This window comes from Rhamphochromis sp. 'chilingali', assembly GCF_963969265.1.
Source record: "Rhamphochromis sp. 'chilingali' genome assembly, chromosome: 2".
Lineage (NCBI taxonomy): Eukaryota > Metazoa > Chordata > Actinopteri > Cichliformes > Cichlidae > Rhamphochromis > Rhamphochromis sp. 'chilingali'.
The window spans coordinates 59,661,199-59,687,270 of record NC_137930.1 but is presented as its reverse complement, the minus strand read 5'-3'; the positions used below and the strand labels follow the sequence as shown (position 1 = coordinate 59,687,270).

At 39.7% G+C, this 26,072-nt stretch overlaps 1 protein-coding gene across 4 annotated transcripts in view; it reads left to right on the top strand.

Annotated features, from left to right (window-relative positions):
* The first annotated feature begins 5,374 nt into the window (after positions 1-5,374).
* The window catches only part of grm3 (glutamate receptor, metabotropic 3), a 42,830-nt gene continuing 22,132 nt past the window's right edge, over positions 5,375-26,072 (top strand). The window contains exons 1-6 of one of the 4 annotated variants that reach the window (XM_080875495.1): positions 5,378-5,502; positions 7,801-7,891; positions 8,803-8,873; positions 14,954-15,013; positions 24,001-24,251; positions 25,333-25,476. In XM_080875495.1, coding sequence (XP_080731621.1) covers positions 14,974-15,013; positions 24,001-24,251; positions 25,333-25,476 — 435 coding nt within the window. In that variant the 5' untranslated portion in view covers positions 5,378-5,502; positions 7,801-7,891; positions 8,803-8,873; positions 14,954-14,973. Of the gene's footprint in view, positions 5,503-7,800; positions 7,892-8,802; positions 8,874-14,953; positions 15,014-23,699; positions 24,252-25,332; positions 25,477-26,072 lie in introns of all 4 variants that reach the window. The other 3 variants (XM_080875492.1, XM_080875494.1, XM_080875493.1) reach the window with 3 other exon arrangements.

Sequence of the window (26,072 nt, the reverse complement as noted above, 5' to 3'; positions counted from 1 at the left end):
AGAAGCAGCAGGTATACCCCAGAGGTTGAGCCGTGTCACACTGTTCTGCAATCTAAATATTTTGGTCAACACTCAGAGCTCCTGACCAGAGGTGAGGTTTGTGACTTCCAGCTAAGCTCCCACTTCATCACAAGAGTCCTTTTGTTGCCTGGAGTGAACAATCCACTCTGCTTCAGCAGGAAACCATGCCTCAGACTTGGAGGTGCTAACTCTCATGAAACTCAACTTCAAACAATCCCAAATGGGAAGTGAAACCTGTGATCTAACAAAACTAAAAGAAGCATATCAACTGCAAAAAGCAGAGGCTGGACTGTACACACTTCTCATCCCAACTTTGCCTTGAGATTCTGTTCATAAATCTATGCGTATATGAAATATGAATGAAAATGGGATCTCAACAAGGGGTCCTCATACTCCATTATCCTGTTGAACCCAGTGTACAATTGCTTAGAGGACATGGCCATAAGCCAACTCAAATCATTAAAACAATTTAGATTGGAAATGATTCATATTGCCCATCCAAGTGACAGCCTCCTTTTCAGCACCCTGGAATAAAGTTTTTTGGGAGGAGGCTGAACAGCATGATACTCTGTTAGTAAACCCTCAGTCCACTAACTGTTTCTACACAGAAACTATCCCCAGCCTCCATGTGACAGTGAAAAGGTGTGGCAGTATGTAGGGATGTAGTGATTCCAATCCCATTATCAACATCACTTATCAGTTCTCTTATCTATCCTCATTGGGTTCTCTTTGGCCAGAGCATTCTCACTCCCGAGGCGTAACATGTCGACGTTTTGTCACATCCCGCGGCGTTCCTGAGGAACGCGAAAGGAGACCTTCGGCGTTCTTATGGTACGCGGTGGGTTATGGCTGGAATCCAGTGCAATGACGCTCCCGCGGTAATAGACGTTCCAGCCCTGTATTCCAGCCCTAAACCTAACCTTATCCCTAGCCCTAACCATAACCTTATTCCAGACCGTAACCAGGACTTTAATGATGTTAAATAGCGTGTTTCTAAGCGATTTGAAGAAAAAGAGCGAACATGTGTAGGTTCAGTCCAGACGGTTCTCATATTTCCTCTTTTTCCGAGGTCGTCATTTAGGAACGTGGTGGGTAGCCGAAAACGTAATATGGTGACGATTTGTCACCTAGCGTAAAATGTTACGCTTTGGGAGTGAGAACGGGTTGCTTTGGCTCTGCTTTGAGAGTCACCACCATCGCTAAGCAACATATCAAAGACATTACATTTTTGCAAATTAACTACATGCTGTGTGGTCAAATGTTTGTGCATGTTGTGTGGGCAAACATACTTTTCTTAAAAGTACTGCAGTATGTTACGCCCTGTAGAAAGAAATGTGTTACACTACTCTTCACAGTACTTTCACATGAAATGCTCATAGTTACCATTTCATAATATAAACCTATTGGCTACAGTCCCACAGACCAACACAAATCCTAATGAGGACTCTTGGTATTTACGTATGAACACCAGAAACAGCACATATGGAAACCAGCACAGAGACTTCAGAGTGAACAGCACAGTGATTCTATTTTATAAACATGAATAGGTGGAAAAAGGGGCTGCAACCTGACTGCTCATCACTGCTTTTGTTACCTGTTGAAGTTCAGGATCTGGCTGCAGGGCTGGGTTCTGGATTCTAGCTTAGCATTAGCATGCAATCTGTGCAGGTGCTTGCAATGAGCGAAAGTTTATAATGCAGTTGTTTCTGCCCTGGATGCAGTTTCTACTTCACTCTTGTCTTTTTGTGCAGTAAAAATAAAAAATAAATCCACACTGTAACCTGCGCCACTAATTTCCTCGCCTGCACAAAAACTGAAATCAGCTGATTGTAGCGCAAGTTCAGCGGATAAGTGGAACTGATAGGCAAGCAAACGAAGTATTACAAGTGATTCAACTAACAGGAACCAGTTCCCTATAAAAGCCAGTTCTCGGTTCAATCCCCAATTATATTGATCACCATGGATGCCAGGATGGGCTCTGGGGTAGGTTGTACTGTAAACCTGGCAACCAGCAAACCAGGGGACCTTGGTATTCTAATAGCATTAGAAAGCAATAAACCATAAAACACAATGAGAATGAGAAAAACAGTGGGAAATAGAAACACAGATTAGAATTCTTGTTTTTGCTCTTCACTCTTTTTTTTCTCTACTAGAAATTTGCATATTTGCATAGCAGCAAATAATGTTTAGATGTAAAACATGGCAGACTGAGGCTGTGCCAGGTGAGTCACTGTTCAGTGACAAAGTATTCAGTACAAAGTTTTTTTGCGTGTATGTGTGTGTGAAGGGGGGTGACTGATGAGCAGACGAACACGAGACAGGTCAGTGCACGTCCTGTGAAGTGTTTTTGGCCCACAGTCTGTTGGCCATGCCTCTGTAACCAGGATAATTAGAGCCCAACCCCCTGTTAGGAGCCATAAACAGCCAAAAACAACATTAACCATTTGATACACAATCCCAAACACACACATTATTATCTATTCATCTAAAACAAATTTAGGGCAAATTTGATATGCGTCTTAATTTCCAAATATGAACATTGTGTTCGTATGCCAGCTACACACTGGCAGACTTTTGTGGAGTAGCGACTGTGACAGCATCTACGCTATTCTGAACAGACCATTCCAGTCTTTTGAATGGGGCCTTAGCAAGAGAAGAGAATGTTATCAAGGAAGTATTCAAACCGAACAAAAAACCTGGGTTACAGGGTTTTGGTTGTTTTTTTTGCAATGCATGTTTACAAAAAATGTGAACTGTAGTCATGTGTAAAAGAATGTCTACATTTTTAGGGTTTCATATATGAGAACTTACCAGGTCCTAAAATTGCAACATCAGGTACAGACAACCTCAGCTGAACAATATCATGTCATTGTTTATTAATACAATCTAAGCCAATATGTGTAAAGGTGTAATGTGTGAAAAACTAAGTTGCCTATCAATCTGGGAACTGTTATGAGGCCTCCAAACAAATTGAACTCCATCACTCTACATTAACAGAGATTATTTACTTTTTCTTATTATTATATTGTTCATTTATAATTACTCACAATTATTCATGTTTTTCAAGCAGAAAACATTTTAGACAGCTGCCTATCTTCCCGAGAGTGGACATCGCAGCATGTTAAATGATACAGTCAGTATTTGTACAGTTAGCCTTGTTTGAAGCCTCTTCTCTCTACAAAGAACATGGCAACATGCTTAGGTTTGCAGCGACACATCTGAATAAACAACAGCACTTAACAACACTAACCATAAGACTCAATTTAAAAAATATACTTCTTTTATGTCAGACAGAAATTTCCCTAATCGCCTCAAGCTTTATGTTTCTATGAGTTCTTTTGTCCACTTGGCAACATCACAAGTGACCACACTGACCAAAGCAAATGGACGCTTGTGGTTATAACTAGACCGGTTGTCTGACCAACACTGGGCACACTTCTAAGCACACTCGCTCCTCTGTGTGAAGCTCCATCCATCACGAGGCCAAGAAAGGACAGAAGACCATGGGAAATGAAGCATGGTTAATTCTATTAGCGCATGGACACAAACAATCTGTGGGGAATCAAAGAAGAAGGAAACATAATCCCAGCAGAGCCATTTCCTGCTGCATGAGCTGGAGCAATTCACCATGATAAGGCAAAACGTTAAATTCCTCTACAAATACACATAACAGTATGAGGTAGTTTCATACAGTGACGTTCAGGATGTCCACATTTGCCATCTATATCTCATTCATTTCTCTCTCTCTCTCTCTCTCTCTCTCTCTTTCTCTCTCTCTCTCTCTCTTTCTCTCTCTCTCTGTGTTGCTCTCTTCCTCTCTCTATTTCTTTCTTTCTTTTTGACTCTGCTGTCTGTGGGGAAAGGCCTGGCACAAAGCTCTCAAGCTGAGTGACCCTTATGGGACAAAGCTGGCTTTCTAGGCTTTTTGCATATATGCATGCCATCCAGACAATGAGGCCTTTATTAGAGTAGCCAGCATCTCCGAGCTGGAACGACAGGGATGAGGAATGGAAGTCCGAGAAAGCTGTGACTGACACTGGGCACAAGTGAGAGTGTGTGCATTTCCCACCTCTTTCCCATGCATGTGTGTTTCACAGAGGTGTGAAGTGGATGCTCTTACCCTTTCTTCTTCAGTTAACTAAGAAATCTCTTCTCAACCAAAGCTTAATCTCACAGTTTTCTGATGCCAGGTAGCATCATGCATTGCATGTATGGAAAAACGGCCAAGCTAGTTAGAAACTTTCATGTCATAAATCTCCATATAAAACAGGCAAAACAACATGCTGTGGCCTTTAGCTGCAATCACAAACAGCTCTGAGCAAGCCCTCAGACAGGCTATCTCTATGCACTTGACTAACTTTACAATACAAAATCAAGATTTAGTCGAATGAGTGCTTGTGTTCGAGTGTGTGTCTGTGTGCATTGTACTACGTATTTCTGTGTGTATTGGTGTTGAGTAGAGAAAGAGGACGCTGTGTTACTCAATCATGCGTGAAGAGTATGTTCTGTTCAATAGGGGCTGCGCACTTGCATATTTGCATTCTAATGACTCCATATGCATAATCGTACTAGTACAGATACTCAGATGCGTACCTGTGTACACATAAACACACACCTATACCTACGCACACACTACTGAATGCCACCTTCTGTTGTTCTCCTGATGGGAAATACACAGGTAAGAGAGACTGACACCTAACTTGTGAAAAATATCATGCATCCTGTTAGTGTGACGCATGATGTAAACTTCTAGTCACATCTCCGGGGTTGGATGCCCTTCTCTTCTAATATGCCTGAGCTAGCTGAAGCATGGGCTGCATGTTTAGTGCTGTTCTTCATGCTGACAAAATTGACTGTAATAATGTGTTTTAAACATAATAGAGCCTCCATAAAATTTAAAAAAGGGGTAAGGATTTTTATATATACACCACTGCTTATGTGTTTTGAGCCGGGCTACAAGGACAGATGAATGCGAACAAATTCTGTGTCACTCTGCACCTTTATACACATAAAACATCTATTTTGGAGCAGCACACACATATACACACACCTCTCTTCTCACTCTCTCACTCTCTATCTTCACTCACTGAAGCTGGAGTTGTTGTTCTGAGTGGTAAACATGTGCTAAGGGGGGGGGGGGGGGTGAGTGGCTAAGTTTTCTTTTTATCCAATAAAAATGTCACCTTGCCAGATCGATTGTTGTTGCTAGGAGACTGAAGCATCCTTTGGCAAGGGGCTTCAGCTCTGCTCGTCTGTTGTTTCTCTCTCGCTCTCTCGCTCTCTCTCTCACTTACTCTCTCCTCACTCGTGCACGCGCGCTCACGGGCACACACACACACACAGCCACGGAGCTGGCGCGCAGAGCAGTGGCGCCCATCCTCTCTCTCAGTGCGACTCCTCCGAGGGATCAGGAGTAGACTAAGTCAAACTTCCAGCAGCTTGAGATTTGTGCGCAACCTTTCAAGGATCGAAGCCGTCAAGGTAGGTCAAATCTCACACATTCCTGACTGGTAGGCAGTGGTTGTCAGAGTGCAGTGAAAGAATTGACAGTCCGGGAGCGTTCAAGCGCGCGTCAGCCAATCCTACTGTAGGGAACAATTTGCTTTGAACTTTGCGCAGGATTTAAAAAGCCAGTTGTACTGCATAAACGTGCTTGTTGTTTCCTTTCAGTCACGTTCAGTAATTCTGGGTTGTGTCAGCGGGGGGAAAATGGTTGCTAATCTCTGCAGCAGATGCACGATAAAGATACAGAAGGTGAAACAAAGACTATCTGCAGTTGCGTATTTCACTCCGCGCGGAGAAGTTATTTGGGTTCAGACAAACCGCACTGAGGCATGTCCCTTGGCTTTAGGCTTCCCGGGTAGTCTTTGAAAAGAGGCATACAGGTGGATCCGATATCTGGATCTGGTTATTGTTTATCAATGTTACTTTCCGTTTGCATCTAAGGATCCACTTCACACCTTGCGCTAGAGGAAAGGCAAGTGGACCTGCACTGAAGGTAGAACAAGCAAAATGGGAATGTCCACATTAGTTGCTGTCTATGAGCTATACTGGCTTTAACTAGCAATGTTATATTTCTCACTAACAAGCGTAGAGGGGTAACAGAACTTAGAGGATAACTGGATAAACATATTGATTCATATAGCCAAACCCACATGCTATTACTGGCCTTTAAAAAAAAAAAAAAATCTTCTGCACTCTACTAGAAAAACAACTGCAAATTACAGTTTTATAAACAGTGAAAAATCATGGCCCGTGTCGGAATTCATGTAGAGCAGGTGCATTTTTATAAGCCCCGAGAGAGAGGTTGTAATTAGCTTTAATATATTAAGGGTCTATAATGTGCTGTCTTTTAAAAACAAACATAAAAACAAAAACAATGCATTTTAGGTGTGTGTATTTTTGTGTTTAATTCTTACTGGTGTGCATTTTGGACACACTTCAGAACAGATATCATTCCTGCCCCACATGACCCATGCTGAAACATGCATCAATGTGTTGAATAGTCAGTGAAAGACTTTTGATTATTCTTAATCAATTTTAACCAAAATTGTCATATTTTACTAGAATGATATGCAGCAGATAAGGATAAAATAATGTTTCTGTTATACTGGAGTTACTGTATTGAATTGGGAACTACTAGGTGATATATAATTTTACCAAACCATGATAAAATGTCCATCTGTGATAATCATATACTGTGTTTTTTTTTTTTAGCTCTATTAGGAATGCGATATCAAAATGATTAGGTTACTAAATAATAAGCAATGAAAATTTTTAAATTAACTATGTTGCTCAGTTAGATAAGAGTGTATTTGCTCAATGTGAACATGTTATCATTGCTTGTGTAAAATGACAGCTACATGCTTTTTCAGAATAATATATATGAATATAAAATATTCATGTTTCTATGATTATGGTTTTTATGTATATTGTAAAAATGTAATGTTTGATTAACTAGGCTGGGATGTCCTTATTGATATAAAGCAACATCAGTGTAAATTCTTTGTGAAACTTGTTGCATAACTAAGTTTAATTTAACAATTGTACAGAGAGTTTGCACATCATTAACTCTCTGCATGTGCGTGCAAGGATGACAACTATAGGTGGGGATGTAGTGACATGTTAAGACTTTAACTTGTGTTTACATGCTTATGTGTAAATGTATTTATGTGCGTTCTTCAGTGTCAGGAGATGTTAATCTGTGGGTAAGGCAGCTGAAAATTTCTCCTGCTGAATGGATGTATTTTGTTATCAAATGTGCTTACAACCTTCTGATTGTGATTTTGATTTGTTTGTATGTACTATATATGTCGAAATGGTCATGTACATTCCACACACTACACCTAACTGAACTGGATGTACTACAGAACCTCATCAATAGCTGCTGTAGAGCAGTGCAAAGTGTGTGTATGTGCATGCTTGTGTTGTATCATAGATTCTGACTTTAGAAGAAACGCTGAGCACTACATATTATGGGATGATGTTTTCAGTGATGCGATGACAAAATGACTTTATTAGTTTATATATTTTTCTTATAAATCAGACGTATTAGCCAAAGTCCCTTTTCTAGAGCCATAAATGAGAGATTATGGTGAGAATTTATGTTGTAGTCAGTTCTTTAAGCTTTTATAGGACATTTAAAAAGTTTTATTATTCATGGGGCACAGTGGCAGTTAATAGCAGTTAAATCCAAAAGCGACTTGTGTATTAGAAATATAACAAAGTACTCATAGAAATTTTTAGAACGTCACCTTTATCATGACCTCTTTTCTGCAGCTATAGCCATATGTGCTGTGGGGAGCTCTAACATCCTGAAATGCACCAGCTCAACAGCTTGACAGGATTGTGCATGACAGCTGAGACGGAGGTGTGTTTAATCATAAGTTGGTGACTATATGTTACCAATAGTAGGATGTACATTAACTGCTGAGAAAAAAAGGAGAGAGGAAAAGGGGAATTTTGCTCCAAGAGTGTTTTTAAGACATTATCTATATTTTTGTTATATTCAATTAAAATTTTAGAAAGCAATATGGATATTCCATGTAGTGTTATTTATTTCTTTATTTATCTATGTGACTAATGTCCTAGCCAGTTAAAAATGGAACATAATTTTACTGAATATAAAAGGATGAGAACATTTAAAGAACTATCAAAACTGAGCAAAATTTAATAGACAAGGATGAAAATATACAAATATTTTTGCATGATTTAGAACTATTTGAAACAATCACATTATATAATTATCATTTGAAATTTTGCTGAGATGTGTGGCGCTCCAGTGAAGAGGATTAAGTGTGACTAACTGGAATATAAATAATTTTAAATAATTTCTTTATTTAATCGTTTGTGCGTATGTTAAAAATATCGTTTGTATGCTACATTTTTTAGAAGGATATTTTCCTGTTAAAATGTTTGATGAAGCATACGTCACTAAAACTCAAGCATAGAAAAAGCTGCCACTGACAGTCAATTACCAGCTTTTGCTCCTGCTTTACAGTAATATTCATTTAAACTGGTCAACAGTGTCTCCATACTTTTGACGCTCAGGTGTTTCTGAGGACAGCAGAGTGCTTTTTTATGCCGCTGTCCTTGGTGCTGAATTCATTTTCTTCCTGACTCGAAGTCTTTATAGGCAGTCTCATACCTACAAGGCATAAATGAAATTAACATCACACGAGATTGTATTTTCACAATTGTTATACTGATTTGAAATCATTACTTTTCCTCTTTTGTTCTGTTCTTTCTCTTTCTGGTTTCTTGTGTTCATCAACACTGAAGATGAGGGGATGAAAACATGGAATCTAATCTCAGTGTAAAGCCAAGACGAGTCTAACACAGTAAGCAGACAGGTAGGTTAAAAATGACAGTGACTTGTTTCATGCAAAAAACAAATGAACCACTTTGATGAACAAATATGGACATGAACTATGTTCTGCTTCTGCTTGTCAGTCTGCTCCATGTGTGTTATCCTGCATGGACATGTAGGTTAACAGCTGCCTCTAAGTTGCTATAAGTATGAATGGCTATTTGTCCCTATGGGATGAATTTATGACCAACCAGTGGCATCACCACGCATTAAAAGAATAAGCGAGTGTCTATTGAAGTAATTAAATGCAATAATTTGCTGCTCACCATCAGCCCGATATTTTGTTAAAGTAGGTATCATTCCATGAAGCCATATTTGCATTCAGCTTTATGTACTATACCATCATAATAAGACAGCACTATCACTTTCATGGCAGCTTCATCACAGAAACAAACAAACAAAAACACACATGGAAGTTTGTTCCAAATGAATAGATCTCTAGTTTCCCCACTTTTAAATCTGCACATTGCCAACTTGCCACATCGACGTCTGGCTTCACCTACTTGATTGTCTTGTTGTTGTTGTTTAAACATGATATTTAGGAGTTTGGCTGTACCAAGGACTGATAATTTGAATATCACTCCTACACTGACTTCCAAAAGCCAGCATGTCGAAATTTTACAAAATATTTATTTGGCATATTTTTTGTCTGTAAGACGGTTATTGACCAATAAAAGTGATGGGACATAATGCTTATAACAGTGACCTAAATTAAGGAATCCTAGAAAGCAGGAGAAGGCATCATAGAGAAAAAGTTACACTGGCATATTTGTATAAAGATTCTGGTTTTCTAGCATGTATCATTTTGGGGTTTTGTTTTTGTTTTTTTGTTAAATGGTTTCATTTTGAGGATAATTGCTGTTTTTAGTGATTCCATGTAGGGAGTAGTCATTAACACAAAAAATAGGTCCTTCATCCATTCTCGGAGGCCTCCTGAAGTTCTTTCTTTGAAGGTCTTTCCAGTTTTATCATTTTTTTCTTTATAGAAACACTGTTGCTGTGCTCAACATGATCCTTTCACTGTTATGCTCCAGTGAGGAAACAGGGAAGTGTTTGGAAATCACTCCTGCTTCCCACAGCTCACCACTCATCATTAACTACAGTCACAGCATACACTGAGCTGCGCACACACTTACCAGCATCCACGTGTATACACTGCGTGCACTGACATCCCTTTTTCACTACATGCACACATGCATACATACGCGCAGGGGATGAGGCAGTGAGCGAAAGGGCAGTGGGATGTACAGCTGTGATGGTGTGTCTCAGAGAGAGATCAGACTTGTTAATAAATTATGATCTTGAGCAGGGAAACTGTGTGTGTGAGAGAATGTGTGAAATGCATAGTGAGGGGTGGCTTCCTGGTCATGCAATAGCGGCTATCGATACAAAACAAAAGTTACATGGTGCAGATGTCGTGACATTTCCAGATGTTTTATTGCTGGATTACAACCTTTTTCATCTGATGCCAATTAAAGGTTGTTTTAACTGATAGCTGATAATACACAGCGTAATAACAAGATGAAGATCCAGAACTGGGTTAGTGTTTGGAATGGGCAATTTGAAAATGGAAAAACAGCAGTACAAGTCATTATGTATGTTAATGTTAGTGTTTTATATTCCCTTTGGTAGTGTGATAGTGGCATGCAACTGAGTTTTTTATTACTTCTGTCTGTGAATATGTGATTTAAAATGGAGGGCATTCAGCTAACGGCTTTATCCCTGTTTTAACTAAACCTGTGAGGAGCACACACAGTGTCAGTTTTCTTCTTTATCTCATGTCACTGGTCAGCAGTGTTTTATAAACTGGGATAGGTAAATGACTACTGCGTGAAATACCAAGTGGTTCTGCTTTCATTTTTTATGTCATAACCAGGCAAAACTTCCTGTCACACACAGAATTGTCCAGTACTGTAAAGCGTCTCAGGTCTTGGTCACATTACAGCCATAGTAACCTTTCCTCCCCTGTTGCATCAGGTATAGTAACTACATTGTTCATACAGTATTCACCCATATTGCTCAAGTCAAACTCTCTCTATCCGACCACTCAGCGTTTCCTTGCTCACTGCTGTGCGGGCATCTGGCACACACCTGGGAACTGCATGAGAGCTGTGAATGTCATTGTGAAGTTATCAATAAATAATAGTAGGTACAGCATAGTGCCATAAGTTGAAAATGTCCTTTGGACAATTGTGAATTTAGATTTAATTTTAAATGTATTAGATAAATGTCTTCTGCAAAGCACAACGACTGAAAACAAGTATTACAACAGTGGCAGCCACTTCATTAGGTACACCTCTTCAGCCACTCGTGAATGCAGACACAATATCCAATCAGGCAATAACATGGCAGCAATGCAAAGCATTTAGGCATGTGGGCTTAGTCAAGATGACATAGTGAAGTTCAAACCAAGCGTCAGCATGGGAAAGAAAAGTGAGTTAAGTGAGTTGAATGAGGCATGGTTGTTGGTGCCAGATCGGAGTATTTCAGAAAATGCTGATCTACTGGGATTTTCCCACATAACCATCTCTAGGTTTTACAAAGAAAAGAAAAACTATCCAGTGAGCAGCAGTTCTCGTGATGAAAACGCCTTGTTGATGCTAGAGGTCAGAGGAGAATGGCCAGACTGTGCTGAGCTGATAGGACAGCAACAGCAACTCATATAACTTCTAACTGAAACCAAGCTACACAGAAATGCCTCTCTGACCACACAACGTATCGATCCTTAAAGCAGATGAGCTACAGCAGCAGAAGACTTCACCGGATACCGCTCCTGTCAGCTAAGAACTGAGGCTTTAATTTGCATGGGCGCACCAAAATTAAATAAAAAATGTTGCCTGATATGATGAGTCTTGATCTCTGCTGGATGAAAATCTCAGAGGAATGTTTCCAGCACCAAATTAAGGCTGTTTTGCAAGCCAAAGGGGATCCAAGATCACAAGGAGCAAGGTGTACCTAAAGTGGTCTGTGTGCGTATGCTTTATGGTTGTTGCCTAAAAGTCAGCTTGTTTTATAGCTTTTATAATTTCTCACATATGACCCAATAAACTTAATGTTGCACTAAGTACTTAAAAATTCTCACTTCAGGTCTTATTTATATACATTTGTGCATATACGCTTTTAGTGGGTATGCATTTGTTTTGGGGTTTTTTTTTGTCTTGTTTGATATTATAGTAAAAAAGTAAAAATAAAATCCTCCCTTGCTTTAAAACATAAACATTATTATAATATTCACAAGTCAGAAAGACGAAACTGAGCTTTTTAATATAGTTAAATAAAGACTTCCTGTTTAAATTCAGTCGACTGAACTTTTTGTGCTGATGTGGGAACAATGAATTTTACAATTACAGTGATGAGGATTCCAGGGCTAATGTGGGAGGGCAAATCATAAACTTAGTACATAATTTAAATTCTAATAATTAGTGAGGAATGTAATTGGTTTTTGCACATAACCACCTAACCGAAATCAAGCAAAGCCAACCAACATTTGGTCCTATCTGAAAGGCTTTTGTCTCTGTCCAACTCAATTAAATGTACTCTTCTAACAGCCTCAGATAGCTTATACTGTGGTCAACACTCCATTACTCTCTACCTGTCTATTAAAGCTCTGTGCACCTCATGTATCGACCATGCTGAGGACAGAGTTGCAAGCTGTGTGAACATGAATTAAGTAGGGTACCACAAGATCTGTGCCATGGTGAGTTAGACTGATGCGTCATGATGTCTCACAGGGTCATTACATGACAGTTAAGTTGATAGATGCAATCCACTGAGGAGTAATTCTACTTCTGACAGGTCCACTGCCTTCTATAGTGATAAACTGCAGGTCTGATGGATGCTTTCACACATTTCACCACCCTTTTCTGTTTTTAGGTTGAACAGACATTCTTTAATGTTTAAATCATGCAGTCAGACGTGCTGGAGATCACAAAACCCAGGGAATGCACACATGCAGAGACATCTGACTGAAACTTAGTGGGAAAGGATAAAATATTAATCGATTTTCAACACAATGTAGAATAATTTCTAAATTGTTTTTGTGTTATTTTTGTCAATTAAATGTAAAAGTTTCTCAGATGTTGGGTGACGTTGCTCTTTCTTTGCCATCAGCTGTCAACAACTCAAACATGTTGGAGTTACGGTGATAAAACAGAGGAAAAACAGAGACAAATGTGCATATTTTATATGTTTGAACACCTTGTTTAACATTGTAACTTGACACGAGACTCGAACGAAGCGGAGTTGAAATGAAATTAAAACTATTAATACAATTTCTGTCACTTAATGCATTTTCATGGTTAAGTTCAAACCATTTTGGAGGTCTCGCTGTACCGCAACTTACAAAAAACAGAGCGCTAAGTACTCCCACTGCAGACTTTTTGTGGTGCTCGAAGGTTAAAAGCTCTTTTAGTAGAGGATCCTTTTGGAGTACCCACTGCACATGAGAGCAGAGTCTAGCCTGTGTAGCTCTAAACGTGCTCTATACGGGTTAAACCTATTTTCATTTCAAATTTACTTTCAAGTATGTAACAGAAGGAGGATCATTCTATTATGAGAAACCAGAGTTCAGAGGGTGTGTGGTTAATATTTGCAATTCTCTAAGGTCCATTTCTATGTCATGTCTAACATGATACCACCTTTAACCTTGGACCCTAATGGAGGTCAGAAATATACCGATTGATCAATACAGGAAAGGCCGAGTTCAGTACCTGATTATTGATTTTAACTGGTAAATGGTAATAAAAGATGGCATAATAAGCAGAGCTATAAAATGCAAGTAAAAATTTTTAAGAACTTATTTATAAGACTTTTTTTTAAAAAACCATGTAGATTTATGCGCTAATACTAAAGGGTTGGAGGGTTGTGCATCATGTCTTGCTCGTTGTTTGGTTGTTGTATTTTGTGAGATGTTTCTGTCCTATTTATGGATCATCAGTCTTTCCTGCCTAAAACGCACTTTGTAAATAATTAATGGTCACAGCCCATTGCACCCGTTACACTGTCAGAAGTCTAGGACACCAGTTCTACACTCATATGTACACGCACGCACGCATGCGCGCGCACACACACACACACGCAGGTCATTGTTTTGTGAGTGGGAAAATAAAAAGTACACTTTTCACACAATTTGAAAAGGCTACACCGCACTCCGTCTTTAACAATTCATATACCTTGAATTCACATTCACTTAACAGTTGTAAGTACCACTGTTCTTACTTGGCCTTAAAAGATAAGAATGAGAAAGGAGAAAGAGATGGAAGGAGGCTGAAACACACAAAGCCACTGATGAATTAACTGATAAAGCTCTGACAGTGTGCACCGTCTTTAAAGGGGTCTGTTGTTCAGCACACAGCAGCAAAGCTTCTGATGCTACATCCATTCTCTTTCTCTTAAAAAGGAAAGAAAGAAAGACCTCACACACACACACACACACACACACACACACACACACACACACATACACACACACACACACACACACACACACACACACACACACACACACATACATACAGTGTCTTCTCATACTGTGAGATTCATGTCATTGGAGCAGCTTTCAGTTCTGTCAGATCTGTAATAGTCAGATAAACAGGCACATACACACACACACACACAGTCAGTGGAAACACACAGGTTGTGGGGCTATCTCTCCTCTCAGCGTACCATGGTCCATCGACCCTGCATGGCTGCTCTCAGCTGGATACGTGTCATCCACAGCAGCCCTGCCTGTTAGGGAGAGAGTGAGGGCTGTGGTGGGTGTAAGGGAGGTGGAAATAAATAGGAAGAGTGGAGCACCAGCAAAGGAGGGGGGTGGAGGAAGGGATGCAGGGAAGCTGCTTTGGAGCAACCAGAGGATGTAACATGAGAAGCAAAAGAGGAGTGTGGTTTGACTTGAGCAGGGTCAGAGGTGAAATAGGGTTGTCTGTCAGATGTTACTCTGCATCATAGCTCCCAAGGAGAAGGGTCAGTAGTCTTCCTGCTCTCTCTTTTTAGTCAACAGTGCTGTTATTTTCTGCCTGTTCTTTACTCATCTCAAGTATCCCCCCCATATCTCTCTAATAGGGCTCTTTGATGATGTTGCTATGTGCCAGCTGGTGTCTTCTCCCATCCTTTTCAATTCAGGTAAGGCAGTTAATAGCTGTGTGTGCCTATCTAATGCAAAGGTAGATGTCTGCATGTCAGTCTGTGAATTAACTGTAAAAAAGAGGTCGTGGTTTTACAGGAAGCAGACATCCTGTTTATTTTTGTTTGTTTGTTTGTTTGTTTGGGCAGATTCTCCCTTGCTTAAAGTCACAGCACATAGCAGCACATAGTGCACATAGCAACAAACCACAACAAACCAAAAAAATGTTTGCTTTAAATTTTGTGCAGGTGCATCTTATTTCTCAAGAATAAACAAGTAAAATGTGTGTTGATAGTAGTTTGGTAAGTTTGTTACCTTGGACTTAGTTTGGTGTCAAATGATACTTTTGTTTGTTTGTTTTGTTTGGTCATGCTTAAATATGGAGCAGATGGGATAGACAGCATTTTGATGTGCACTTTCATGGGCCTAATTAGGGGTTTAATCATTCAGAAACAAAAATTTAATCAACAGTCTTCGTCACATTTCGATGTGCCAATTTCATGACATTCCATCCAGGCGAAGGGCACACTGGATGTACAATGCAACTGATTGGATTTCACTTTTACTTTACAATCAATCCTCAAATGTCAAAGTATGTCTTTGGAGAAATGTTACATTCCCAAAGAATGGCACCATGCAGTACAGAAGAAAGAAAGGAAAAAAGCTGTTAACCACTAATGTGGCAAAGGGTGTGTTTTGTGATGTAGCAGTAGTGAGAGTTATTTCATTCTCTATAAAGATTAGTACCAGTTTGTTTTCCTGCCACACCAAAAAAACAAGCTGGGGTCAAAACTACTCAGCGTTTTAAATAAGTATTTTTAATACAGCCTCTGTCACTGCTCTGCATGAAAAACCCAAGGCTTATTGTCCTGTACTTTAACCTCCTTGGAAACATTTTCAGTAATGGAAAAGGGGACAAAAAGATTTTCTGTTACACAGTGTGTGTTCCACTTGCACAGTTGCTCTTGAGAAAGGAAGCTGGGTTTGGGAACTTTCCAAGAGGTTATAATGAAGCAAACATTCAATTTCAGCGGACACCATGAGATAGTGTAAAAGTGCTGGGAGATATTGTTTGACACATTTCTGGGAAGTTGACCTCAAGAGCTGCCAATTATAACAAAGCATGGTTTCAAAGGAGTGCATTGGAGGAACTCTTAGAGTTCTAGCTCCATAAATATACAATTTTAAACTCAACAACACACATCCATAAGCATGCGTTTACACCAAGACACCCTCAAAACAAACACATAGCCAGATCTGCAGCCTTCTTGCAGTGTTGTACTCAAAACTAATCTCATGACAGTGTTCTCTTTTTTTTAGACTCAATAATATAATTACTAATAATGATATTATTATTATTATTATTATTATTATTATTATTATTATCATCATCAACTTTAATTTTTGGAGGCTATATTTATAGGGACTCCAGCTTTTTCAGGGGAATACTGGAAATCATTCAAGGAGGATCTTTTTTTTTTCTCCACTACAGACAAACATCAAGGATGTGTGACGGTTTTGAGAATTGATATAAATCTTTCATTGACACCATCAATGTCATCCCCCATGTCCCTCCAAAATATAGAAATTACGTGGAATTAAATATCCATGTCAGGTAATCTCCTGTCAGAATTTGACAGGAACATCACAGTTATATAAATAATATATGCCCATATAAATGATATAAATTTTACAGTTCAAATTATGTATTAGTACTCCTGCCTTGCCTACAGTAAGAATTTATTATGTATCATATAACCTGATTTTGTGTGTCCTTTACGTGCTTCCTGACCACACTCATTCAGATCTCTGTTGGTTGATGCACAAGGAAGCTAAGACATAGAAATAGTCTGCTTTTAGGTCAACCCCTCAGAGAAGCAGAGGTGTGTGTTTGTGCATGTGTGTGTGCACGTGTGTGGGCGGGTGTTTGTCTGGGTGTGTGCGTTCGTCTGTATGTGTGTGATATTACAGAGCAGAGTAGTAAAGGTATGGCAGCCGCCTGAAGAAAAATTTGAGCTGCCTGCATCTAAGAGAAGCTTTCATCCTCCTACCTGCCCACTAAAGAGGGGAGACTTACTCTTTCACTTTCTCTTACACATGTGCGCGTGCACACACACACACACATAAACACACACAGATAAAGTAGGAATCAAGAGAAGTTTTACCATGAGCTTGCTCCTTGGTCTAGATTGATTTTTCTAGTCACAACGTCAACCTCCAGCTTCTGTCTTATCTCTCCCGAGGATTGCAGGAGAGGCACAAGTGGCAGAATTCAAAAGAAGTGAGCTATGTCTTACTCAAGCCTTGTGAGTGACTTTTTAGTAGCCAAACGCAAACTCAACAACACAGAGAGAATGAGGGAGGCTAACGGGATTGCTTCTTGGGGTTGACAACATTTCTGGCTAAGATCAGACATCCTGGTGATGGGGTCAAGGTGTGTGTGCACACAAAATTCTGTTTGTTTGCTTGCATTTATTAATTTACTGATGGGTAATTTCACTGCATTTGAAGGGGAAAAACATTAGATCTTATATATCTTTTAATTATACCTTCAAAACAATTGCTGTGGACTAAATAGACATCAGCAATATAATCTGGCACTTTGACAAGTCAGCAAAGCAACAGCCTGGTGAGTGTATAAGTTGAACAAATAAACAAGTGCTCTACACTCATGGCCACTGCATTAGGTACACCTGTCCCACTGCTTGTTACCATAAATAGCTTATTAATCAGTGGCAGCAACCCAGTGCATTAAAATCATGAGGACCTCCTGAAGTTCAATCCAAGTATTAAAATGGGGAAGTAAGGTAATTTTAGTGACTTTAAACATGACATGGTCTTGGTACTTCAAAAACTAGTGATTTAGGGATTCTTCCATGCAAGCATCTCCAAGCTTTACAAAGAATTATTAGAAGAAGAGAAAATATCCATTAAGCAGCAGTTCTCAGGTTAAAAATGCCTTGTTGTACCAGAGGTCAGAGGACAATGGCCAGACTGCCCTGTTAGGTAACCAACAGCACCAGATGACCACACCGGGTGCCACTTCTGTTAGCTAACAACAGGAATATGAGGGTATAATTTGCACCTGCAAATGTAATGGTGCAGGGGATATTGTCTTGACACGCTTTGCGACCTTTACTACCCACTGAGTTTGATTTAAATGACACAGTCCACTTGATCGTTGCCAACCAATGTTCATTATGACCTTTATGACCACAGTGTTATCCTAATGGCTGTTTCCAGCAGGACAACCTCCCATGTGACAAAGCTCAGACCATCTCAGACTGGTTTCCTAAACAAGACAGTGAGATACTCAAAGGGCCTCTACGGTCACCAGATCTCAAACCAAGAGAGCACCTTTGGATGCTGTAGAGCAGGCGATTCACATCACTGATGTGTGGCTGACAAATATACTGCAACTTCATAAAGCGGTCAGGTCAATATGGACCTAAAAATGTTTCCAGCACCTTGCTGAATCTATGCCAAAAAGACTTAGGACAGTTCTGAATGCAAAAGGGGGTCCAACCTGCTAGTAGCACGTACCACCTCATAAGGTGTACCTAATAAAGTGGCAGGTGAGTGTAATTTATTTAAGGCATGTAAGGTTTTTTTGACAGTCTTGTATTTCCAAATTGTGCTACCAACACATCAAGAATCCTGTAACCTGTATCCTGTTGATACCTTTATGTGTCCATGAGCAAATTATCTGTTACTTTAAACACTTTACACATTTTTAAGTGAACAAATCGGTCTTTTTGTTCAATTGAAGAATTCCAGGGAAGTCTTCTTGAGGTCGTACCTTCTGCAACACTTGCATTATGCAATCATAAACTGCCAGCTTGTTCTGGGACAATGTATGCTTTTTAAGATTCTTCACAAGGATCTAGGTTTGTTGAAATAACTTTCTAAGTATTTTTTTAGGTGTTTTAGCCATAAATCATCATAAAAAGCATACATTGATTATCCCTTCAAAGTAATTTGCATTTAGCTAGTAAGTAAGTAAGTAACCAAGTAAGCATAATTTCTTTTTACTGATGTGTAGTATTGTTTCACATGGGTCTTGGGAAGATTAAAGTGCTCTGATGCAAAATATAAATTCAAGCCCCTCTCAAATGAAGTTAAAAAAATATCTGATATAAAACACAAGCCGCTAGACCAGCCTCCTAAAAGCAGGACAAGTTTTGTCTCATTAGCCTACTCTTGCATGCATTATTGCTAACTTACACATGCTAGGTCTTAATAAATAGAGCAGCTAACATTTGCAGTGACCTTGTTCCCATGTGCCTATACTGTTAGAACCTATCAGAATGCACCAGCATTAGTCAATAAACCAGCGGACCTCAAATATACAGGCGCTTACACTAGCACAGATTTGTAATATCCCCCAAGACTGGATATTAGAAAAAAATGCAGACTTCAGACCCAGAAGCTACCTCCATCATTTAAATAAAGCCTAAATTTGCTAGCGTCATTTTGTAAACACCTTCGCTGTAATCCTTTGCTGTTCTTGCTGCCATGACAGTCTGACAGCTGAAGACTTACTAAACACGATGCCCGTAGAATGCATGCTATCCATGCAAAAAGAAGGCCGCAGTGGAGCGACTATGCTTGGATCGTACGGCGCTACACAAACCTATACCCACTCCCAGGGTATGCTTGATCATCTAAATAAAACTGGTTTGTGAATTAATCATGTTTCTTGTTCATGATGTTTAAGGATTGGCCGAAAGATTTGGCAGTAGCAAAAAACTATTCATCTTACAGATGATACTTGGAATACTGGGACGACTAAATAACATCGTTGCGAGATAGTGAAACAGTATCATTTCAATCTGTTAGAAAGTTCAAGGTCAACATTATTTTCATTCAAATTAGTCACACAATCACATTTTTATGGCCTGACTGCCTTAAGACAAAGGACACAGGCAATGGGCAAGATAGTACAAAAACATAAAATGCACTGCTGGTGGTAAGGTTTGGGTCTGTTTGTTTGGTCTAATCATTATGAAGTTAGACCAAACCATTCTTGCTACTAACTTTGTGGTTCTTTCAGGCAGCCATCCTAAGCTGTCAGTTTGCCAAACCACACTACGAATAAGCCTGTCAAGACACTCCCGATGGCACTCCATTAAAAGTACACAAGATACTCATGCCAAAATTCTTGAAACCCTCGGAATACAATCTCTGCTGTGCCTTATTGAATGCAGTTAATGTGGAGCAACAATGTGAGGGTGTCTGTGATGTGTAAACCTAGAAATCTAAAACTGTCCACAAGAGATGACCAACTGATGGAAATAAGAATATGATTTTCTTTGATCTTTCTAAATGATTTCTTTTGTTTTATTGATATTTGGGGAGAGGTTTTTCTCTTTACGCTATATGGTTAGGTCTTCCACTTGCTCTCTATAGTGCCTCTCACCACTGTTGCTTATTAGTCTCATCTCTGTGGCGTCATCTGCAAATTTTATGATTCTGTTGTTGTCATATTTGGCAACACATTTCTGTGTAAACAGACTGTACTCTAGGGGACTCAGAAAGCAGCCCTAAGGCATGCATTGTAGATGAGAATGGTTTACCTATTCTCACAGTCTAGGAACTGCTTCCCAGAAAATTGTATTGAAAGCAAATCTGTAATCAATAAACAGAAATGTAATTTATGTATTTTTGATTTCAAGGTGTACTAAAGCAGTGTGCAAGGAAATGATATAGCATCACCTGGAACAGTAGGTAAATAACATAATAAATAATGTGTGGAGGATAGCAGCAATGCAAGAAAATCTGAGTCCTAATCCTTTGAGAAGTTTTAAGATCTGTTTCTGTCACCTGTAGACCAGCCCCATTGGGTGGGCTCTGGGGTGCTTGTTGTGAGCGTTAAAATTAGTATAAAAATTGCTCAACTCATCTGGGAGAGAGGCACAGATGTTGATAGCTACACTAGGTTTTGATAGACCTGGATATTTGGTAATGTTTCTTGTTTCTTGATTTAAAATTAGTGGTAAATTCTGTCCAAATACACACACACACACACATACATTTGCACACATATCAAATGCTGTTGTTGGGTAAGAACGAGTAGCACTGGAATATGGATATTCACAAAGAATTTAAGATAGTCACTGACCATTCCACTAACTTTGAAAAAATTGTAGCCCTGGGGCCCATGCTGCTTTAATGTGGCCTTGGCATTGTCCTCACAGTCGGCTGCAAGCATTTCACTTTCTGCTTGCAGGCATGAAGCAAGAGCACTGACAGGTAGTTGGATTTCCCAAAGTAAGGCGAGGTTTTTGCCTCTGGTTATGCAGGTGAAATGCAGAAAAAGTTCTGGTAGCACAGATTTTAAGTTACAGAAGTCAGAATATCTCCTGTGTGACAATGGCTCCATACAGATCATTCAGTGCCTCTGCAGCAACATCTCACAAAGGGGATTATCTTAGAGGTAGAATAACTTGCGCCTTTTTCTTAAGCTGTTTCAGAAGTGGAAGGCCATAGTACAAGACTAGTTAAATTAAGCAGACAGTGACCTGTCAGTAAAGAACCCTGAACAGAACAGAACACACAAAGGCTCTTTGTATCCTTTGAGAACTGGTTCAGATGTGAGGTTCAGTCCCCTTTTTCCTTGAGCACTGCATGTTGGCATGAAATCAGCCATTCGTTTTGTGGAATAGCAGTGACATATGAAATGAAAACAAGTGAGTGAGAGCATCCCACAACAACCTCCCACCCTGTTGGATTCCTCCAGCAGCATGGCTGTGTGTTGTTATTTTAAAACCAGCATGCTGATGTTTAGGAGTTCTATACCATACTAAACAAGTTACTTTTGAGTGTTTGTCATATGAACATTTGTTAAGTAGATTAAATACTAATCAAAGGTATCATAGTGCTTCCTCTGGAAAAAATAAAAAAAGAACATTACATTGTGAAATTTTATATCAATTAATCCACTAGTTCAGACTATTCATTTTCCAAAAATGTCAACCTCAAAGGGAGAAGCACTAGTTAATTTCTACTAGCACTAGGGAAATCCATCCAATAATTGTAAAGGCCTTTCAGTGTTGATAGAATTCAGTGTTCTCTATACTTCTGATATCATACATCATTTTGTACTGGTGACATGTGACAACATCTGCCATAAAGATTTAGAAACAAAAGCAATTCATCAGCAACTTAATGTGTTTTGTTGTGGTTAAAAGAAACAACACTGACTATTAACTAACTGTAAACTGTGGTAAAGGTTTTGCTGACCTACCAAGTCAGTGCCACCTGCCGTTTTTCCTATCACAATGGCTACTGTATGAGCTTTTTCACTTGATCTTGAAACATAAAATATGTTGTTTTGGACATTTGCTGGAAAAAAATTGCTTTCCCACACACCCGAGGGAGGTTGGTAAGCAAAAATTGATGATGAGTTACAAACAGTGTTTTTTATTGTGGAACGAACAGTTCCTTAATTGTCAGCTCCCTAACTCCATATATTCTGATGATCCCTAAAAAAGCTAGAGACATTGCCTAGCTGTAGGGAAGTTGATTTGCTCTATTACAGCACACTTGGCATACATTATTACATACTAAGATTTAAGATGACAAGATACCTTATCAATACCTGTTCTAAATGCAAAGGGCATAGTGATGCATTGTAATAGTACACATAATATATCTAGGTGCCGTTTCTTTACTTGTTAAAATACTGATCTCAGTACACTAACCTTAATGACTCCCAACAGATTATTTGCCTTGCAAATTCCCACAGTTCTGCACTTCAGCTTGCAATGCATGGATGCTGCTAAAGCTAAAGTATTTTTACAGGACAAAACCCCTCCAGAGCTACAGAAGCTCTTGTATATTTCTTACCTTTATACTCACATGGGTTGTACTGTCCAAACATGTAAACTGCAAAATCTGTAGAGTACCGTCTTTAACATTTAGCTGATATATTTCATATATTTTAGGCCGGCTTTGACAAAAATGGAGGTGGAGCACATTAGTGAAGAAAACAGTCAAAACACAGCTTTAATTGAGTCGTAAGCTGAGTAAGTAGCATCAGCTGTTGTTGGCCTCATTGTTGTCAGACAGCTTCTTTCATGGTAAAATGCATTCAGCCCTCACTCTGTAATTATGCAAGGGAGAGGGGGAGCAATAAATCTGATAACACACACACGCACACACATGCACACATATACTTAGGGGTATAAACTCATGGACAAGCGGAGAATTGCTGGAACAGAGATGAGATTAGAGAAGCTTTTCTGATCTGTGGCATGAGAAGACTTGGCTCGTGTATCAACCAGCCATCTAAGCTGGCTTATCCTGATACAACCAGGGACAGACACCCCACACACACACACATACGCGCGCGCACACATGTGCACACTTACAATAAGAAAGTTTACCGGGTGATGTAAGGGAGGAGGAGGTTGGAGAAGAGTGGGGTAAAATCTCCAAACAATTCCATATCCCTGTTAGTCATGGCCTTGCTTTGCCTGTAAAGCAGAAATGACTGAGCCCTTGTTAGCAGTGTCCCCAAACTCCACTAAAATGTCTACTTTGCTGTCTTTCTACTTCATTGTACCACAAAAAGTATTTCAGCTTTTAGATTTGCCCTGTGGCATGTGGACTGACAAACTTATATCCCACTCTTCTTCCCTCCTCTCTTTTCTCCTCCTCTCTTCTCCCTTCTTCTGCAAGCAGAACTGATGCCCAGATGGTGTGCCCCTCCATGTGTGGTCCAGTTCAGTTCTCCCTGACCGTTTCATGGGCCACAAAACAACCCAAGAATCCACGGCCGCTGCCTGACTCAACCCCACTGAGCACTGTCCACTTCACTTGTAACCCCTCACCCCTAACCTTAACCCTTAGCCCTTCGCTTCCCTCTGTCTCGCTCTCTGTCACGCCTGTTCTTGCGTTCTGACAATCCTCTCTGAGCACAACATGGTGGCCCGCATTCCCTTTCTTGTTTTGGTCATGATGTGTCAAGGCGTTTTGCTCTCAGACCCACCCCAGTCACGTCGGGAGATCCGCATCGAGGGTGACCTGGTGCTCGGCGGCCTGTTTCCAGTGCATGAAAAAGGAGCTGGCATGGAGGAATGTGGCCGTGTTAATGAGGACAGAGGGATCCAGAGGCTGGAGGCCATGCTGTTTGCCATAGACAGAATCAACTCGGACAAAGCTTTGCTACCAGGGGTCTCCCTAGGGGTCCACATTCTTGATACCTGCTCCAGAGATACCTATGCACTTGAACAGGTGGGTGAAGATTGCCATTGTGCATCAATGGCAGATGATGAATCTAGACAGTGTACAAATGTAATTTTCTGCCATATGGTAGTTTTCCCACACACCTAAAATTTAGTCTCACTACCACAAAATTAGGTCGCATCATAATCATATCTTACATATGTAAGTCAAAGTCAGTTTAAAGGACATTAAAGGTAAACACATGACAGCACTGAAAGTAATCAAATCCCCACAAAAGCATATTGGTGAAATATCGGGATAATCCATGTGAATGCTGATGTAACGTTTTAGGTGCAGCACAGTTAAAATCTAATTAGTTGTTTTGTGCTCCTGGGCGACTTGAACTTTTGCTATATTTTGTCCTTAAAAAGTTGCTCATCTAAGTAATTTTTGGCCTCAGAAGTTAAATGTGCAACGTTTCCATTTTAAATCGAGTAAAACTATAGGCTCTCATTAAAAGGTAATATTCAGGTGAAGTAAATGTACCTCAAAATTCTATTTTATTCACAAAGGAAAAAGGATATTGCCTTGAATGATAACAGCAAATCCGTGATGAGAAAGATAGATTGAAGCTATTTTCGATGGGGGAAATGAGCCAGATAAAAAGAAAGGATGGCACTTTCCCCTCAAGGATTGTTATCTTCAAAAAAATCTTCTTATTGCTGAGCTATTTAGGTATGATGCATCTAGTGATCTTACGCAATGAGCTCTGTGACTGATTGCATAAACCTTGAATTGTTGACATCTGGTTTCTCTAAACAGGTTGTGGATTTATAACTTGTTTCCCACAGCAGTTTAATACAGTATAATCTGCCTTGGTCTCGTATGAGTTAATTTACAATTTGGACCCTGTACTGAAATGAATCAACCTCATGTGTGAAGCAATAGATTTTCATTGTCCTTAGAGAAGAGAGAAACTTTGCATTAAAAAATAACCTCAACGTATTCAACTTTTATTTATGTAGCACATTCATTACAGCAAAAATACTTCCAAAGGCTGATTAAGAATTAATAGAAAACATAGACCATATTGTACCCTACATGATCCATTACACTTGTTCTAAAATATCTGTGTCTCTGTGTTGCCCAGGCTCTGGAGTTCGTAAGAGCCTCTCTCACCAAGGTGGACGACACAGAGTTCATCTGTCCCGATGGATCATATGCTTTGCAGGACGACAGCCCGCTTGCAATCGCAGGAGTCATAGGAGGATCTTTTAGCAGTGTCTCTATACAGGTAACAAAAGTACAGAAGTAGTTATACAAACAACAATCACTGTGATCATCTACTTTTAACTTTCTCATTAAGTTTTTGCTTATTCTCCCGTGGCCAAGGGTTAAAGTGACATTTTCCATTTCTGCTGTTTTCATATTTATGTGACTGTGTATGTATGTGTATGTCTATTTCTTAGAATCAAGCTACATCGGTGTGCTCTTGTGTGTTTTCCCAGCCGTGTAGCTCTTGTCATAGAACTATGTAATTTGCATAGTTTAGCATAAAACCTCCTTCTCCCTTACTCCTCTGTGACTGCACAAAAGCCTCCTCCTATCAGTCCTTAAATCCCTAATCTCTGAAACTGTCTCTCTGTCTTTTCTTTCTCACCCTGCCCTGTCTTTTTCTCTCTCTTCCGTTTTATATATTGCTTTTTTTTCTCCTCTAAATCTTTGCTCTCTCACTTCTCATAACTTCCTGCTTCCCTTTTTTTCCCTCCATATTTATATGCATTCTGAGGCATCCCTCCCGGCTATTTGGGGAGATCTCAGTGTATGCTGACCTCAGCCCCCTTCTTTTCCTCCTCCTTCCTGGGGCAGCCATTGTTAACACATCTGCAC